The sequence below is a fragment of the Marmota monax genome, unplaced genomic scaffold, assembly GCF_021218885.2.
Source record: "Marmota monax isolate L192 unplaced genomic scaffold, Marmota_monax_Labrador192_F-V1.1 WCK01_AAM20220418_F8-fsc00118, whole genome shotgun sequence".
NCBI lineage: Eukaryota > Metazoa > Chordata > Mammalia > Rodentia > Sciuridae > Marmota > Marmota monax.
Genome location: NW_026695231.1, coordinates 2,626,679 through 2,647,707, shown reverse-complemented (window position 1 = coordinate 2,647,707; position 21,029 = coordinate 2,626,679). Strand labels below are relative to the sequence as shown.

The window sequence follows — 21,029 nt, the reverse complement described above, 5'->3', positions numbered from 1 at the left end:
GGCATGGGGAAAATGGAGGAACTGTGATTGGCCAAAGGGGAGGAGAGGGGGCCTGGGGGTAGGAAAGTTAGTGGAATGATATGGACTTCATTACCCTAGGTACATGTGTGACTGCACATATCGTATGACGCTACATGGTGTACAACCAGAGAAAAGAAAAGTTGTGCTGCAATTGTGTACAATGAATCAAATGCATTCTGATGTCATATATACCTAATTAGAATAAATAAATTAATTAATTTAAATAAAAGAAGTGGAAATATCCAGTGAGAGTTAGCTAGGTGGACCTGGAAGCCAGAGAGAAATTCAAGACTAAGTATAGAAAACATACAGAATGAAGACTAGGTAGGAAGTGAGTTTGGGATTAATGCACAGAACTATTTTGAAGAGACATACCAAATCAAAATAAAAAAGAATTATAAATTAAGACATGTTGACAAAGTAGAAATGTTTATAAAGCTAAAACTAAGGAAATAATAAATTGTTTTATGAATATTAGAAATAGTATAAGCTGGGTTTTATTGAACAAACAGCATTGAGTCAAAACAAAAGACCAGAGTCACAATTCCTGGTTATTGGAACCAATCCCATCTTTCAGGAAAGAGTAGTTGATGGGTGGAAAAATATCACAAAAGAGACTTTGACCTTTGTGTTGGGGCTGTGGATGCAAAAAACAGGTAGCTCACGATGCTTTCCTTATTAATATGAAAATAAGTTACCTCCAAAGTTTCTATCAAAAGTAACCAGGTTACTGCATGCTACCTTGAAACTGACACACAAGCGCGTTCAGAGCCAGTATGTTTCACTGTAAAAGAACATTTCAGTCAACTCATGCTAAAGCAAAATCATATATTAATTTTAATAGTTAATGAGATTCAAATAGAGACATCTTTATTCAAAACAAATTTATACTCACACTTTAGTAAGAAATGCAAACCACAAATAAGTTATGATTTTATGAGAACATCAAAAATTTAAAGCAATAAGACAAAAAAGTAAAAGTTGATCCAGACCTTTAGTTCCTAAGCAAAAATAGCTATCTCAAGTTTTCAGAATATCTTAAGTTTGATTTTTGGCATTCCTTGTTTTCTAAGTCTTTCTGAACTTCCAGCTTTAAGAATAAAAAAAATAATAAATTGTACTGAGTTTTGACACAGAGTGAGGTGGAATTTGGTCTATCTTATATGTCACATGTTCCTTGGAATTTGAGAAAGCCCTATAACTGTGCCCTCCTTTACTTTGACAGCCAAAAAAGCATGTTATTCAATTCCGTTTTGGTTTCAGAAATTTCACTTTTTCCTTCATTTCAAGAATGATATATTTTGGGGGAGGAAACTAAGGCATGTGGCATAAACCATAAAGTATATAGATCTCCACAAAAAAATTGAAAGTTTTCTAAAAGAATTACTTCTACACTTAGTTGCTGAAGGGTGGATGAGGGCACTGTCTATGAGCCATGTCTAAGAATACAGACCAGAGAGTTTCCAATTCTTTCTGGTTCTAGTACTTAATTTTATTTTTTCAAATGTCCTTCAAGGTAAAACTCCTTACTCTTATACGGCTCCACTAAAAAAATAAACACACTAGAAATTCCAGACTATGTCAAAATCCTTTTCAGTGTTCTCCCCTTAGGGTAAACCAAATAAAGTTTGAGATATAATTAATTATTGATTAACTAGGCTTTGGTAAATTTTCCCCAATCCTAAGGATATTGTTGGGAAGGGTTTTCAGATATTTAGGGAACATCAAATTGTTTTAAAATGAATCAGTAAATTTATGAAGGAGACTGACAAAATAAGGAGTCCAATATTTGAGGTCTGAGGTCTAAAAGTTTGGTTGATGACTGCTTTATGTGAGCTTCTATACTATCAGGATGCTTGGTTTCCTTTTTCTTACAAAAAATAATCAGTTGCTTGTGTTCAGCTACTTTAGAAGCAAGGTCCATCAGTGATAAAATATTGACATAATGGAAAAAATCTTGAATATATATGTTATTTCAAATATCATATTAAAAAATGAATTTCTAGCATATTTATTTAGATAAATAGCCTCCAAAAAAGAACACTCTGTGTGATTTAACAAAGGAAGCATTACTGCATCAGAAATATTTCTTGAATATTGTGAATGAAGATGCCACAAAAAATCAGGCATGAAAAGTGACATCCTATAGTTTGACTTAGCCAGAATCAGATCTAGATTCTCAGCAGCAAGCAGGAGACTCAGAAAATGCTGTCTTTCATTACAAACTTTATTTGTCAATACAATTCACAGTTTATACATGGTGCATTCCACCATATGAACTTTCAGAACAGTTGTTGAGGAAATGGATGTAGCTTTCTTTCTAAAAGAGCCTGACTTCCTAAAATTTTGGTTAGAATTTTTTTAGGTTTATAAAAGTACCTTTAACAAGTTAACAGGATATTTACATTTTTAGTTTAAATGTAAATTTTGGAAAATAACTGTCTATTAGTTTGCTTTTTAAAGATCCTGGGTTTATTTTTTTAAGAGTCTAATCTGAATGCCGCTTGTTCAGATATGTCCACCCCCCTCAAAAACAAAGTAAATCAATTTTGCAATTATATATAGGGAAATCATTTTCTTTATGCATTTCAAAAATTATATATACAATGTACAGCAGATCTGAGTATGAAAATAAAGGAAAGGGTAGCGATTTACTGAGCACAGTAAATTTTTCTGAATTTTCCTCTGAATCCTGGAAACATCCAAAGAATTACAGGATATAAAATTAAACTCAAAAGGATTATCAGCCTTTCTATTTAAAAAAAAATAACTCTCAAGATTTAAATTGTGCTATAACAGCGTTTTCTCTAATGTCAGAGACAAATTCTGCCAGCACTCTGCATTTTCCCATGTGCAAAATCACAGTGATTCCAGTTGCCACTTCTGTTCTCACACCCAGTCACAATTCCAAAGGTACCCACAGAGGGCTGGACTGCACGTTCCTCTCACTGTGTATCATCTCCCCTCGTATGGCAAAAGCCGTCAAGGAAAGAAAGTGATATAAGTCTTTCATATATCAAAAAGCAAGTAGAGACTGGCAGTAAAATGCTTATTAGCAAATACTCGTTAACACATTGTTTTGCTACTTTCTTTTCATCAGAATGAATTTGCACCAACTGTTTAAAATCACCTCTTGTAATACCTATCTGTAACAGCTTTCTTCGGTCAGATCATATAAATACATATATATATATATATATATGTATACATATACGCATATACATGTATATATATATATATGTATATATATATATATATATATTTACTTTCTTCTGCCTTTAAAAATGTATAGTTATTAATAAATGATAAATTTTCAGATATTCCAAAATACTGCCAGGGATAAAGAGACTGGTTGGGAGCAGCCAATGTTACCAGCCTGGTAATTATTATACTGTATGTATGTACCACTGGTACCTGAGTCAAATAAATACTCATAGGGCCCATCTTTGCACCTCCTTTCTCTGCAGTGCCTTTAATGCTAGAGTTTCTGAGTGTTGCTTCAATGTCTTTCAAATTTGGAATCTATTTCTTCCTTGGGCATCACCACTTCAGTCACTTAACACACTGTTTCCAGCAAGGTATGGTATTCAAAAGGGAGTACTGGGGGGAAAAGACTGCAGAGGGGAGCCTAGGGTGGGGGCAGGGAAGGGGAGACCATACGTTAGCTAGAGAGGTTCTGTTTCTTCATAAGATAAGGCACTGACAGAAAAATTTCTTAGGTAAAAGGCTGCATAAGAATTTCTTGCCATTTACAAAAAGAAATGTTGTCATCCATAAATGGTCCATATCTAGGCTCAGTTAGGTAGACCCTGAAAAGTTAAGGACTGATCCTTCAAAGCTACATTATTACCAAAAAACAAATTATAATTCATTCTGAGGCCTTATGGCACATTAGGAAAAAGGGGAGGAAAACAGTCTGGCCATAAAAAGGCATCAGACATTGCTTATCCTTCCACTCATCAAAGAAAGTGGACCATTTTACAAGCATCATCAGAGAGACAGTGCTGGCTCAGCATTCCCAATTCTCTTGATGGTACATGACCGTGATGGGTGTATCTATTTGCTTCCCCTTGTGAGCTCATGCACAATTTTTAAAATGCTACCAGCAACAGTCATAAAGAGCAGATAGCAGTCCTCACCTATGGCTACGCCTAAGGCTCTTCCAAAAGAGGGCTATTTAATGTTCTCAATAACAGCAATCTCTTCACCAGCACAGTGTGGCGTCAAACCGTTCAGATAGATACTTTCAGTCTTCAATAAGGGAGGCAAGACGTCCCTCTCGCTGGTCAGGTGATTTACCGACAGGGTCCTCCTACAAGGAGTCAGCTCCTGGTTGTGGTTCCCAGCCAGTTCTGCAGAGAGCTTGCGTTTAATGGAGGTGGCACGCTGGAACTTGTCGTAAATCTCCACACTGAGCCGCCTCCTGGTTTCTTTGAATTCGGCTGTGACATTGGCTGTCCACTCCGCAGCATGTGCTCGGAACTCTCCCACCTGGAGAACAGAGATCAGGAAGAGATTAAGGGTAGATCAAAGACATGGCTAATATCTTGTGTGTTTTATCCTCTGTTCATTTTATTTGGGGGCTTTAGAAAGAAAATTAGAGTAGCTTTTTGTAAATTTGGCAATCTGTCAATGTCATTAGTGTAATATGACTCTAAAATTAATGATTATCTTAAACACTCTACATAAAATTATATTTCACTAGATAGACTTGTGTTTTTTGGTACATGAATCCTGTCATAGAAACTTTGGATGCTGTAAATAGGCAATCTCTAAATGCTTTTAAAGCCATTTGGGGTATTTATATATTTTTTGATATGTATGTAACTTGATGAAGTATTTAAATGTAGAAAAAGTCAGTGAGACATAATAAAAGCAGCAAAGAAGAAGAAAAGAATCTGGAATATGAATCAGGTAACCTAGGTGGGCTACAGTGATGCTGTTTGCTCAGAATATAAATCCTGGTTTCAGAGCTCAAAAATAGTGTGCACAACCTCTTAATGGTCATTTAAGAATTCTATAATTCCTAAGTAAGCAATACAATATTTGGGTTTTTTTTTTCTTTCAGAGAAAGCAAAGAAATGAGAACTGGTGAGTCTATTTGGAGGCAAGCTTGGGGAACAATAAAGCCTAAGGCATGATTTGTGAATGAATGTTTGCTCAATGTTTGCAAATCCACCTGTCTGAGCTGCCAGTCCTTTGGCTGTAGAATAGGCATCTTCACTGTGCACACTTAACAGAATGGCTGAGCTAATATTCTTCACAGACTGCAAGATCCTATTTGGTGTTATGTAGTTCTCTTCAGAGGATTAAAGAGATCTGTCAAGTGCCGAGCACATGCATAGAGAAGTATCTGCTACAGGACCCTGAGCCATTTACAGGTCTTCGAAAATTATGTCTGAACTTTTGTATACTAACATAGAAATCATATCAATCCCATGAGAAACTTTATAATTACCTTCTTAACGCACCACAGTTTAGTCCTTGTGAATATTTCCTAGGTTACTATCCTAATATGTACCCACTTCTATCACTCCTGCTTCCAGTCTGAAGAGACCCCTAAATTCTGTGCTTCTGTTATTGGCTCTCTCTTGCCTGACAAGTAAATAACTGCAGCTATTTTTATTTTATTTTTCACCTCTATTGGATTTTGTTTTCAACTTTGGTATGAGAAATGTAATCAATGATTTCTAAATTTATATACTTATATGAATAATGAAAGGGGACAGATAGGTAAATTTAGTACAACATAATGTGTACATATATTTGGATAACCACAGATATAAGTGTATGTATGTGCCTGTGTGTGTTTGTGTGTGTGTACATACACAAAAACAGAATGAAAACTTCAAATATCCTTGGAAGATGGCACATGTCAGCTCCTTTATATCCATCCATAATAATAGACTCAAGGTTTTGATGATGTGCTTTTTATTTTAAAAGGTTTTTAAATTTCCTACCTGTATTACCTAACAAGAAGCAATTGCTTGTTATCTGGATCTGGCTGTGAGAAAAGCAAAGCTAGAAAAATGAGACCTCTGTGGCAAACATAATTGGCAAGAAGCAGCATCTCCTATCCACTGAGGTGACTTAGAGGGAAGCTGCAGGGGAAGAGGTTCTGAATTTCCAGCAATTTAGCCTGGAGATACTTAGTGTTCCCATTAGGTACTCGGTCCAGCTACACTTAGGTACTTAAATAATTAAATATTTAACCCTGCTTTTCAGGGACTTAGGTTAGGGAAGCATAGAGGGTATCTATCAGTGGTAACAAACTACAGATCACTCAGATTTGGCTCCCTCTGCCACTGAGCTACATTCCCAGCCCTATTTATTCTTTATTTTGGGACAGGATTAAACAAAGTTGCCACAGCTGACTTTGAACTTGGGATTCCCCTGCTTCAGCCTCCAGGGTGCTGGGATTATAGGCATGTGCCACTGCACCCAGCCTATTTTTCTGTTTTCAACCTAACTGTCTTTCTGTTTTGACTAAGATTTCTTGAGATCAGAGTCACTGGAACATATAAAGCATCTAGTGTTTAATTCATACTTGAGCACTGTCCGTACTGTTTTGAATAACACTTTTAATATAAACAGTAATAACTGTTTTAGATCAGTTTTAATTTGATTTTAAATTGTTAAAATTAGAGCATAAAGATTGAACTTAAAAAACACTAATTAATATGGTCTTGGGAAAAATGCTATTTTCCAACATTACTTAATTCTCCTATGTTGTATTATAAGCCAATAATTCTGAGCAGTGTAAAATTTGAGATTTATAATAAAATAATAATTATTGATGAACAGCTGAAAAAGTCCATCTGACATTAACTCCTAATTTACCTAATGACTTCATAAAAAGGAATTAGCTTGATCTATTTGAGAATTCATAATCTTTTAAATGTAAAAACACATAGTAATACAATGTTTTCTATGATGAGCTTTTCCTAGTAGGAAGGTTAATATAATAAAGGAAACAACATAGTCTATATTTTTTTAAAATAAGTGTTTGTGAAAAGTATAAGAATCACAAAAATATTCAATTTATCTCCACATATAAATAGTTAACCAAAAATAATTACTTCCCAGAACACATCTAAGTCTTGGAGCACTGTTTGAACTGATGGACCTAAAATTAGATCCATTCCATTGGCTTTATTTTGGTTACCAGGCTCTTACCTCACAACCAATCCTCCAAAAAGCAGAAAAGCTTCAAACACTCCTAGAACCTCCCTCCCTTTTCTTTGGTAATGGTCTCCACTTTTTTTTTAATTTAAAAAAAAGGTATTTTTGCTATAAAAGTCACAGACTGCTTATCAAAATCCAAATGTTAATCTTTTTATTTGCTAATTTTCTATCTTCTCTAACTAGAATATAAGTTCTACGCATATCATCAACATCTGATACCTGGTATGTAGCAGACTTCCAAAAAATACATGTTAAATAAACATCACTGAAAACACATGTACCCTGTTGTATCATATGCCAATGGAAAGAATTAGCAGTTATTTAGCACACATGCTACCATGGTTTTCCTTCTCTCATTACCTAGTAATCTTTCCTCATCTTCCACTGTTTTTATCACTAATATTTTTGCAAAAAAAATGGTCTTACTCACATTGTTTTGCAAATTTTTTCCCCTCAGCCAATTTTAGTCTTCTTTCTGTGTGCATACTGATTCTTCTACCTCATAGTTTGTATCAGTTGCCTAGCATTTCCCAGGATGATGGATATGCATAATTTAATCACTCCCCTAATGATGGATATCTGGGTGGATATTTGTGTGTGTGTGTGTGTGTGTGTGTGTATGCAATCACCTGCACAAGTGCATGCACACATAAGCATTATTAGAAATAACACTTCATTGAAAAATTTTGGACCCATATCTTTACCAATACAAACTAACTATTACTATAAAAACACTGGGTCAAAAGACAGGAATGTTTTCCAATTTTGCAGGCACTGAAATTTCTGATTTTGCTTAAGAGGCAGAATAACATGCTAGAGCTAGATCTCCAAGTTTGAATCGTAGCTCTACAACATATTCACTGTGTGTCTGTGTTTTTTTAATCTCTCTAGCCTCAGTGTCTTCTGGAACATGGGGGAAACAATACAATTCTCCCCACAGAGTTGTTATAACAATCAAATCAATTAATATTTACAAGAAAGCAATGCCAAGTATATACTGTACACTACAGATACATACAAACTTTTATATATTGCTATAACTTAGACCTGCATTACTGGTAAGAGTCTTTCTCATTGTGAGAGCTTATTTGGTATCATTTTCATACTTGGGATTCCTGGCAGCCTCACTACTTCCTTTCTGTATACTCAGGTGTGAACTCTTGCTTTTTCATGGAAACAAACCAAAACCCAACCAAAACAAAACCTAATTACTGGCATCTGCATCGAATGTCAAATATTTTCATCATCTATTTATTGCAAGTTGAAACTGATGCAGTCATGAGAAAATGGACAAAGAATGAAAACCTTCCTTAGCCATCATCTGAATTTTCTCCAGAAGCCAACTTCACAAAGTCACCTTGATCTTGCAGGTTGCTTTAATGACATGCACAAAACTCTCTATGGAGCCTTATGCTTCTACAAGTTAGTGAATCCTGCCGATTAGGGAAAGGCCAAATGTGAAAAAAGCTCAGACTTGTTGGAGTCATAAACTTCTTATCTTTAATTGCATTTCATCCCCGGCAGAGGCAGGTATTTTTGTCCATTTGGGGGAGCTTGTTTTTTCTAATTTCTACAAAATTCCCAACGATGTCTGGAGGTCATAAAAGCTGCAGTGAAAATAGTGAGAAGTGGGATGGGGCAAAGTGGAGGATGTTCCTGCTCTATAACTACATTCTGCGTGCCCACAAGCATCTAATTTAGCCTCTTTTGAATTCCAGGTTTATTAATATAGAATAAGGATAATAAAGCACTTCCCAAGAGAAACAAGTCTGTGTGTGTGTGTGTGTGTTTTCTTGAAATACAAAGGACTTCACAATTACTAATTACAATAAAGCTAATGTTGCCTGGTATGGTTCCCAAAGGATTATGTTAATTAGGGATTATTCCCAAAGGCTAAATATCTTTTGGAAGAGTGCAAAGCAAATTCAAAGTATATGGAAATCCACCCTATAGCAGATTACATTAGGGTGAAGATACACTGTCTTAATTTCCTAAAGCTGCTAAAAAGAGTGAATTGATCCATAAAAGTGTGCCCTTGGGCTAATCATACCCATAATAGTATGCACTTCCTTTTTTTTTTTTTTTTTTTTTTTTTGCATTTTATCTTTCCACTGCTCTTCAAGATACTGGTCTTAAGTAACATAACTGCTCAAACTCAGAGTTTGGAAATAATGGGGGAAGTAAGTTCCTCAAGAAAACAAATTAAGCACAAGAAACAAAAAATATTTATTCTCATTCCCTTAAAAAATTCAACATTTTACAATTGTAATGATATCTTCACTAGACATCAAATAACAGTATCTTAAAGTATAGACTCATTTTTAATGGTGATAAAATTGCATATTAAAGCACTAATGGTGCTTTTTTTTGTTTTTAAAGAAAGAAAAATAAGTTCCTGAAAAAAAAAAATCACATTTACATAAGCAGACTTTTTTCTTGATTGAATTGTTAATGCTTGTGGTATTCCAAGTAAGTAAAGTTAATCCTTATATGTGCAAATATTGTTTCACTGTTTTTTTTTTTTGTACCAGAAATTGAACTCAAGGGTGCTTAAACACAGAGCCACATACCCCAGTCCACTTTTATTGTTTATTTTGAGACAGAGTCTCTCTAAGTTGCTTTGGGCCTCGATAAATTGCTGAGTCCGTCTTTGAAGTTACCATCCTCCTGCCTCAGCCTCCTGAGACACGGGTATTACAGGCTTGCACCACCATGCCCAGCTTCCTTGGATTTTTATAAAAATTCTTCAACCACTTAATCAAGGAGCACTGTATCTTCATATGACCAAGCAATCTACCTTATTAGTAATAAAGCTGAGGATCAAAAAGTGAGTAAGACCAGCCCCTACAAGATCCCAATGACTGTTCCTGCAACACATGCACTTGATTGAAGAAAGAGGTTTCATCCTGGATTTTCTGTAACTTTCTCACCAGTGATCGGGTTTACAAAAAAAAAAAGCAAGGAAACAGAGAGGTACAAATAGGTGCTTGTCCTCTAGACTACTAGCACTGCTGTCGTCCTGTCACTAAACTTGGTGGACAACTCCCTGTCCTTAACTTGCCTGATGTTCACAGCTGCAAATGGTATTGCTGAGTGTTCTGTTCCTTCCAATCCGTTTTTGTCCTTAGTTTCCAATTCAGCACACTCTTGTGTCTTACTGTTCAGGTTAATTCTTGCCAATCAAGCTTGTACAATCATTTTCTTTTACTGTCCCTTCAGCTACTTTTGTTCCTCAGGGTTTGATTCTTCATCATTTCCCTGGATGATCACATACTTCCAGTTGTGTCAATTAACAACTACTTGCTGATGACTCATGAATCCATACTTCTCGGTCAAGTCTCTACGAAATTCCAAATCTGTCTCACTCACTGCAGTTTGAACATCTCAATTCAGATGACTCGCAGGCAGCCCAAGCTCAGCACATTCCCAAACGAAATAACCAAACTTCTCAAACCCGTTTTATTAAACTCAATATCTTAACACAGTACCATTAAGCAGCAAGTTTCCCAAGTTGAACTTCCATATAACCTCTCGCTCTTCCTCTTACTCCACCTTCCATCAAATCAACCCAGGTCTTGAAGATTTGCCTCTTTTCAGTTTATACTGTCAAAACTATGGTCAATCACCATTTTCTCTCATCTGTCTACTCCAGCAGTCTCCTAAATGGTCTTCCACATTTAAGTCTCTCTCCCTTCAAAGGCATTCTCTACTCAGCAGACACGATGTTCCTTCATAGACACAAATCCACCAAGTACTTTCCCTTGTATAAAATCATTTGGCTGATTCCTGCTCCACTCTCGAGAGCAACTCATGTGATCTAGGGCATACCTCTGTTCCAGCTTCGATTCTAACCACCATTCCTCTTAAACTCCATTCTCAAGAGTTGGCCTGAACATTTCTTTTACCTCTCTAAACATGCTACCCTTTCTTTTACCTTCCTTCATTCATTGCTTGTCATTCTCTTGGTCTAGAATGATGTTTCCTGGGTCCTCTCTGGGATATTTTCTACTTATTGTTAAATTGGACATCCTCACAGAGCCATTTGTTGATCCCCTAGAGTACATTGGCATCATCTGCTATTTGTACCTTTTCTTCTCAGCACACTCTGTATTTTCCTAGCATTATTCTCATAACAACTCATTACAATTACTGGCTTTATGACAGTAGAGAGACTATGCCTGCCACATCATACTGAGTATTCCCAGCTCCTACAGGAAAAAATATGGTGGGAATTCAGTAATAAATGAATAAGTGAATAAATGGCAAACAAATTGATTATGTATCTATTTTGTGGGGCAGAGAGGGTGGTGGAGATTTAACCCAGGGGCACTTTGCCACTGAGCCACATCCCCAGCCCTTTTTTTGTTGTTAAATTTTGAGGCAGGGTCTCACTAGTTGCTTAGGGTCTTGCTAAGTTGCTGAGGCTGGTCTTGAACTTGTGATCTTCTTGCCTCAGCCTCCTCCGGAGCTGCTGTGATTACAGGAATGCACTATCCCACTTGGCTTAATCAATCATATTTTGAATACATAGTAAGGTAAAAAGATTCTCCTTGCTCAATGATTCTCATAAGAATATCTTGCTTCTCTCTTGGAGGGAGATGGAGCCTGTGAAAAGTACTGACACATAGCCAGGTCTGTTTATATTAAAGGTCCAAAATATGTTTGTCAAAACTAACTCTTCAGTCATTTTGTAGAGCTTCCTGACTATTCCAAGAAGCCTGTGAGACTGCTATATGTCATCCTCACATGGAGAATCTCATGCCTGTTTCATGGATCTTGTAAATCAGATTTCCTCTTTTCCCCTTCTAATGATCAGTCCCCTGACCATTTCTCTCTCTCCCACCACTCTGCACAACAATACCTGTTAGGCTCTCCCAGAACCCGGACCTTACCATTCTCATGGCATGCATCCCAAGCTAAAGAATGGTTAACAATTTTACATTAGAGGAACCACTGATGACTTCTTCATCAACTATGAACATTTACTACAGATCCTATAGCTTTTCGATGTGTAAAGTTGACATGATTACAGAGGTCATTCTTTGTCCTGATTTTCATGTTTATTTAATGATTTACTTTTGGAAGTCCCTTTGTATCTATTCCAGGTTAATATTCATTAGAGTAGTCATTAAAAAAAAAAAAAAACTAACATGATTTAAAGAAAAATTTCACTATTTTTGGCTTGAAAATACTTTTAATTTGAAGTGACTAAATGCCTAGTCCTTATCAATTACATTTCTACAGAGATCATTTTCCTCTGGAAAAAGTTTGCAAAATGCTCACTACCTATTTTTCCAGGAATGAAATTATTTTTGAGGAGTTCTTCCTTATGTTTTCTGTTTCCTTCTGATCTATTTTTCAGCCAGGCCTCTGTAACAGGAAGACTCATCATTCTACCAATTTGTTCTTTTGTGTGGTGCTAGAAATTGAATCCAGGGCTGGGCAAAGACTCTTATCACTGGTCTACATCCTCAGCCCTACTCTGATTTCTGAAAATAGTTTGCAGGAGAAAGTTTCATTAAAAAAGAAAAAAAAAAAGTCCCCTCTCCACATGGTAACAATGGCAGAAGACTCTCCTACAGGGGGTTAACTGGGTATTAGTTAACATGAAAAAAGTTCCCCAATTTTATACAATATTGTCAAATGAGTTCTGTTTCTATAAAACTTAGCAAACAACCTCTAAGACATGGGACGACCTTGCTTTGTTTTAAATTTGCAGCCCAGTTTATCTACATAAGCTTGGGGAACTCCTCAAATTTAGAATAATTTTAAACAAAATTATTCATTTTTATTACATAATAAATAATTGGTTAATTTAAAGCCTTGCTTTGTATTCCATTTTCAGAGGTTGCCTACACTATTTCATCTTATCTTCAGAATCCTCAAAAGCTTTGTCCACCTGAAAAAAGTCATTGGCCCTTCTGTGCCTTTTCATTAGACTGGAAAACACCATGTTTTCTGCTCCAGTTTTTCACCCAGTATATTCTCCCCTGTGAGCTTTGAAATTCCACTATCCTCTCGAGATTTTCTGTTCCAATCATGATAAAAAGAGCAAAAATCCACATGTGCTAATATTTTAAATGGTCCATTTCCAAAAACTGAGTACCCCCAACAACAGCATTAGCAACCACATTAGAATGGAAATCTGTGGTATGATTTAAAAATGCAGCAACAGTGACTCTGCCAATACTTTGGGTCAGAGAGCAATTCATGCTTCCCTCCCAAGCCCCGTCTACCCACCGTTTTCTCTGAATCACTGCCTTTCTATCCTTTGTTTGTGTACAAGGAATTTTTTTATTGTTTTCAATCCTAGGATCTTATCCTAATTACCACACCTAACCTATATTCTCTGTCCTAATTGGGTTGACTCTCTTCTCAAGTTATCCTCAACTTTGAATATAATCGCCTGAGAAAGATAAGACAGTTCCTGTGCTGGATCACCAGTGGATAAAGAATTTCTATCTTTTTCCAAATACCGACATCCCACTTAGGTATTGGGTAACGCTCGTTAGCTGCAACTTTTCTTAAAAGAAAAATAAATAAATAAATAAAATAAAGAATCCTATTTTTGTGCAGATACAATTCCTGTTTTGATGTGGGTAAAGTAGCACAGGGTGCCTTTTCCCTGCTGGATGTCTTTAAGAGAATCTGAAACAAAGTTGAGCATTAAGGATTTGATAATGGTCATTTGGTAATTTTCTTTGCAAGGTATAAAACTGAAGAGGTTTACTTCATCTGTGACCAATACCTTTTTTTCCATCCTTTTGATGGGATTTCAACTTACTTTTCTCAATGCCCAGATGCTTATGTACTTTAATGCTTTGAGGAATGTTAAATATTAAAATTTAGTTAGCTGAGTTGAAAACATCCCTCTGTTTAAATTTGTAAAAATAATATGAAGCCTAATTTGCATTCCATTTTCAGAGGCTGCCTAGACTATAATTCCCAACAATTAACATTTATTCATTTTCTGAAGTATTGACATTTCATTGTATTGTTGAACTGTACTGCGAGAAAGAACAATTTAAATTATTCTCTTTACCAACCAGGTTACAAAAAAAAAAAAAAGCCTAAAAGGATTACTTAAGTATCACATCATTATCCCAACAGAACAGTAGGTGATATTTTCTTCTAGTTTTCAGAAAAGTATATGTAATATTCATAGTACCTGTAACCTAAACTACTTTTTTTAGTTAGCTACTCCTCAACTTCCTAATACAACATATATTAATATAATTGCATAAAAATTAAGCATGACAGACCTTAATCATTTTAATAAAAACAATGTCAAAAAATAATAATCTTAAAATTAATGATATTATTTTAAGTAAAAACTCACTTCTAAAATATTAATGCATGATATAGTGGAGCTGCAAAATCAAACATTTATTTGTTATGGAGTAAACTTATTTTTGATACTGAATATTCATGAAATTCTCCCCACTGGTCTGAAATTAGGGTATCTGTAACAATTCATTTGATGGAGTCCATCTAACTGATGTACCATCTTATTGTATGGTAAAAATGGGGGACAAGGAAATTCATACAACAGTAGAATAATTTATATACTTGTTATAAAATCACACCACACTGTTATATGACTGAGTTACAGTAACTAGGTATTTGTTTGATCATCAGAACAATGCAGAAATTCTACAGGTGCTACTATCTAATAATGAGGGTGTAGTGATCAGAGTTCCTAGGTAAAACACCAGTCAACTGCTTAAGGTCTCAAAGGTATGCAAAAAAAAAAAAAAATCAAGCATAATAACTGAATGGGATTGAACGTAATTCTTCAGGTATTCATCAAAAAAATGTATTCATTAGGTATTTAATGAAGGTAAAACATTAATGGAGTTTCAAAACTTGTTTAGGGAAACCTAGATTAAATAATTGTTTCTGTATAATAAAAGACCTTGTTATGTTCACTGCATGATTATAGGGCCAGTCCACCAAAAAATGTTTTGCTTCCTTCCTCTTCTTCCTTTTCTATACAACTCAGCTCCAACGGTTGCCTGGAACAGAACTAAGCAGACATCAGTGCACCAAATTTGGGGAGGGGGGTCATGGCTCCAAAGTGGAATGCTGTGGCCTGACCAGCATAAGGGGAACAGCCACACATGGGTGTCAGCTCAGCATGGGGTGTCAGAGTCTGAGAGGAATGACAAGGGAGTCCAGCAAACAGCACTGGAGACCAAGCAGGGTGATGAGGGCATCCCTGCAGGGTCGTGGCAGTGGCAGCAGGAGGTCAAGATTGGTTACATACCAGGAGACCAGTTGAGTGGTAACCTGAGAATCACAGGAATCGGGTATTTTACTGTAAGTAAGAAAGAAATTACAAATATAAAAAGCAGAAAAGTAGAAAAATTCTTTTGTATTGAAATGGAATTGGAGATGTCAACTCTGAACTCACTGTTTTCAAGACAGGGATAGGTATGTAGGCAGGTGATGATAGTGATACACAGAAGACATACAGATAGATATAAAGTAAACACACATGGAAATATGTGTATGCATAAATACAAAATACATTTCTTAGTTCTGTCTACTCAGAGTGCCTGGGAGAGGCGACTATCACAGCAATTAACATCCAAATCTTTGTCTCTGAAATACCATTAGCCCCTATTCACTAAAAGAAACTATGGTTGCTTGGAGAAAGGGATAATTTCTCCAGGGCAAGGGCAAGGGCAGAGAAACTGTGAGTTTGGAAAAATCTAATTTTTCCAAAGTGTAAAGAATTGCTTAGAGAAAGATAGGGATGTACCAAGAAGACCCAGAAGACAGTTTAAAGGTGTCTGATTGAACCAGATGATAACCCATGCATAGGAGCAGAAATTCATGAGTCTGTGCTAACATAAATAAATAAATAACAAATTGAGAGCTTGATGAAAGTACCTCCTTACAAAATCCATACTGATTACACAGGGAAAAGAAGAACTTCATGGTTGACAATTCTGGTGGCAACACTTCCAAGTCAGAGCATAAATATTGAAAACACATGCATCTGATAGGTGGCCATGAGAAGATTTTTTTCTGTTATTTGGATTTATGTTGGGCATTAATTTATTGGTTTTTATTAAAATTTATTATTTTATATTTTATTGGCATATTTCAGGAGATAGTTAACAGACATGATTACATGTCACTGATTAAACTTCACTGATAATTTCTATATCCCACCCAACTATTTAATACAAAAAAAAGAATTTTAGATTTTATCTTAAAAATACATATGGATAAGGCTATAAGACAGTTCATAAGCCAAAAAAAAAAAAAAAAAAAAGGAAGTCTACTCTCCTGGATCATTATTGGACATCAAAAGCACCAGGCAGTAATGAGGAAAGGTTTCTCTCTCAATCTACCTCCCCTCCCCCTCCTTATCCAGAACAAGAAATATAGTTCACCTTACTGTGTCCTCATATACTGATGTATTTGAATTAATAGGCTACAGGATATCACCAATGTGGTTAATTGCATAGAACACACACACACACACACACACAAAACCTTTAAATACTAACACTTTTGCAATGCTAACTAATAAAACAAGATGTGGCCATAAAAATCCTATGTTCCAACACACTAATTATCTCGTAATATAACCCTTAAAGAGCCCCTCTGCATTTATTTTTCTTAAAATCTGATGACCCGCTCTGTGATGACAAGTGTTTTTTGCAAGATGCAACCTGGAAGATATTTTTAAACAACCCAAACCATCAAATTTAATCCCTGAAGATATGTAAGCTATGTGAAATGACGTCAACCGTTCAAAAATGTTTTTTGAATGTGTACATGGAAGGGGGATTTCTTAAGTGTATTTGAAAACGTTGCCCTTGTTACATGTGTCCAAATAAAGAGTGTGTCACTTATCAGATCATAGTTAACAAAACTAGAAGAAGGATTTTGCAAACTGTTTAAAAGTTTCCCATAGAAAATGTTTCAGATATAGAACATGGACTAACCTTAAATGTCAGGGGAAATGAGTATTTTCTGGCTTTAAAAAATCATTTGCACATTTAGTGAGTGATATCGAGAACTAAATACAACGTGTAGTAGGCAGAACCCAAGATGTACTTCTTTCATTTGGATGTGTACTTCTATATAAGTTACCTTTCAGCCATCAAGAATTGAAATAAACTGCACTATGAAGCAGACTAGGATTTGCTATCAAAATTAAAAACAAATTACAAAGACCATATAGATCATACTGATATTATTATTAATTTTGTGAGAGAAAAATGTTTTGTATTATTAATAATTGCAAATAAAATATTTAAAACTATTTCACATTAATTTTTTAATATTTGTATTCTTGAACACATTTAAACCATGTATCCAACATTGTAGTACAGGAACACAGTAATGCATCCATGAAACTTATAAACAAATATGTATATAGAGGAGGCACATGCTCAAATTTTTTTTTTTACTAGTGGTGATTCATGATTAAAAAAAAATAAATTGAAGACCACTGGAGAAAAGAAATGGACTGATGCAGGTGAGGAGAGAAGCAGGATGTGTAGTGAGAAGGCTTTTGTGGTAGATCGGGTAGGCTAAAATGGTCGTTGGGAAGCATGCATCAAAGTGACGGTGTGGAGAAAAGCTATAGAGAAAAGCATTTATACATGCTTTGGTCATGGTATCCATAGAACTTATGATACACAATCTATGTAGGTGACAAAAAAAATGTATCAAGAATGACTGAAAGAATTTTGGCATGAGCTACTGGATGGACATTAGGTGATATATTTTGAGAACTGACAGTAGGATATTGTAGGCATAGGTAATCTGGGTCTCATGAGGTTGATGCTAACTTTGAAATAGCAACTAGATGGCTGATTTATAAAGCATTACATTCCTTAGCAGCTCCTACCTTCATCTTGGTGGAATTTCATCCTCCATGTGATTGACTCATTGAACACAACAGCCTCTCTAAGCTCTGCATCCAGCATGCTCAGTACTTTAATTTTTGCTGTAGGTCAACATTCTTCCACATGTTTCTATCTTGGACCTGATCTCTAACCATACTCCAATTTTTCTAGCTGTTTTACCCTATTATCTGTACTGGGACTGCACTGAGTTCTGTAGACACGGGTCCACTGGTGCCTTAATCAAGTGGTCCCCTTTTGACGCCTTCCCTCATTATTCTATTGCCCAGGACTCATCTACTTGATGTCTTCCAGCATAAAGTGGTTTGTGCTCTTTATAAAAACATTATTTGCAGATATGCCTCTTCTATGTTGTGGTTACTAATTTATGTCTACCAAGTTTCCTGTTCTACCCTGGTCATTGAAGGTTGAGACTATGTCTTATTTACCTTTCAATCTCTAGCATCAATCTCAATGCCTGAAATAGAGTGGCTGCCTAACAGAACTATAAAAAATTAAATTATGCAGATAAAAATCAACTGCTTTTTCTTTAAACTATTTAAATATGTAACAATATGTAACTCAAACATATCAGTGTTCAAAAATCCAGTTTAATAGATAAACTATCTTAAAATTTAAATCAATAAATATAGTTTGTGGTCATTAAACAAAAGCATACTGAAAATTTCATTCCTAGCAGTGCTAGCAGGCCAGATGTCTATTCTTTTTTTTTTTAATAAAACTCATGAGAAAAATTATTTCTGCTTTGCAGGCTAAGCCAGTCTCTGATCAAGTGCATCACCAGAATAGTGGCAGTGAAAAATTACAGAAGAGCATCTGAAGAATTTAAGAGTATGAAAAGGAAGACAAGTTGTGAGTAAAAAAGAAGAAAGATAAGAACCAGTTTTCACTTTAGGTTTGTTTGTTTTGATTTTTTTTTTTTTTTTGGCTATTGTTTTCAGAGGTTAGTGCCCTTATCTCTGAATATATGCTCTACTGATTTTAAAAATACCTTTATCACATTTAAAAGTTCCATAGTGAAATGTCAGGTAAAATATTCATATGGTCTAAGCAGATTCAGAAAACAATTACTTTTCCTTTTTCCGAGGAGAAATTGTTTCTAGAATTTTCTTTTATAATGTACAATGCATGCTTGTGGATGATCGGCATCCTCTGAAAAAAACTGACGATCCATGAATAACTGCTCACTTTGACACAGTGGTTGAAATGCAGAGGGATAAGCAGAAACAGAAAACCCAAAGAGATTCTCCAAGAATTCCTTCAGCTGGGGGGAAAAAGTTAAGTGATGTGAATTTACACATTATTTCATGATCTTAGGGGTTTGTCTTTTTCTCTTTTTAACTCCTTGAAATGATTTTAATTAAAGAAAATACAACTGATAGGCAGAAAAATACAATCTCTAATCAGCACAGGGGGAGCAACTTCATGGGATGGTTAGTGTTACAGATTCTGATCTCAGTCTAGAGCTGGGCAGCCACCATCATCAGTGAGGCCATCAGGAAGCTCAGACATGACCATCTGCTGTGACATGTACTGTAAGTGCAGAATTCACTAGGTTTTGAAAACATTACTAAAAATATAAAATATCTTACTCATAATTTTTACTTTATTCAATACTTATACATTACAATGATAATAGCTTCAATTCCTTGTATTAAATAAAATATAATATTAAAATTAACTTCACCTTTTTTACTTTGTTAATGAGGCTATTAGAAAATTTTAAATGCAGGATTGTTTTGCATTTGTGCCTTGCACTATATTTCTATTGGAAATAGATATGTATTCTATATTCTATTCAGTAGTACATTATATATGTAATCTATCTTTGTTACATATTCTCATACACAATAACATTTATACTACATATGAACATTATATACATTATTTTACACAATGGTATTATATAATCTATTTTATAATATGCATTTTGCACATATTGTTATATAATAATACATAGTGTATTTGTGGTTCTTTTTTGGAACACTGGTCCACAGAATGCCCTTTCATCGCCATTGTTAAACTGGACCGAATCATGTTTGTCTTTTTTATGAATGTGTAGAAAATCTTTCAGGAATAGCCAGGAATACAAATAAGTATAAGTGGTCATTCATTATTGGAAAATAAGGCAAAGCCAGAAATGAACCCCACATTGCAACAAGCAAATGTAGCAGAGAGGGTCTAATAATGCAGAGTGTTCATGCAGGCTGAGCGAGCTCTCACAGCTGCCTTTCCCAAGCCAAATATAGCACCGCCAAATTAGTTCTACAGAAATTCTGCTCAGTGAGCGGGACATGCTCTGTCTAACAAGCATGTGGCAGTATTTTAATTAACTTGGCTAAACTGTAATGAGGCTGCCTAAGAAACAGGAAAGAAAGGCAAAAAATAAAATAAGAGGCAATGGAAAATATCGTAGATTGACACAAAGACAGGACTAGCCTCTGACCCCGGAGGGTGCATATGCCCTAAGCCAGTCTCCCCAGCTGTGTCCCCTGATGGCTTATGATTTTAGAATTCGGGGAAAAAAACAGTGCCTCTGAATGTGAGCAGAAAATATGGGAAGTTTCCACTGTGAACAGAAAGTCAAGGATCCACAGAGTCCTCTCCTACCCTTTCAATGAATCCCTCTAAACTGTGTCTGGATGACAGCGTTTTGAGCACATGTCACCAGTTGCCTGAGGCAACTGGAGCTGTCCAGAGGAACTACTTACACCACAGGAAAATAAAAGGACCCTGCTAAGACAACAGAATGAGACAGAAGCCCTTCACTAACTGGCCAGTCTCAGGCAGATTGACTTTCCCATACAACATTTATGATACTGCTTTATGTTTTAGAGAACATGGTTTGAACTATTTTTATTTATACCCATGCAACAGAGAGCAGTGTTATCACAGATTTCTGTTATACCTTGCTCTAGTTATTTTATGAAGTCA

At 35.5% G+C, this 21,029-nt stretch overlaps 1 protein-coding gene across 3 annotated transcripts in view; it reads right to left on the bottom strand.

Annotated features, from left to right (window-relative positions):
• Positions 1–2,227: 2,227 nt before the first annotated feature.
• Kcnk2 (potassium two pore domain channel subfamily K member 2) overlaps positions 2,228–21,029 on the bottom strand; it is a 193,705-nt gene continuing 174,903 nt past the window's right edge. For all 3 annotated transcript variants that reach the window (XM_058577045.1, XM_046438494.1, XM_046438492.2), the window contains exon 7: positions 2,228–4,512. In XM_058577045.1, the coding sequence (XP_058433028.1) occupies positions 4,195–4,512 (318 nt within the window). In that variant the 3' untranslated portion in view covers positions 2,228–4,194. The remainder of the gene's footprint in view (positions 4,513–21,029) is intronic.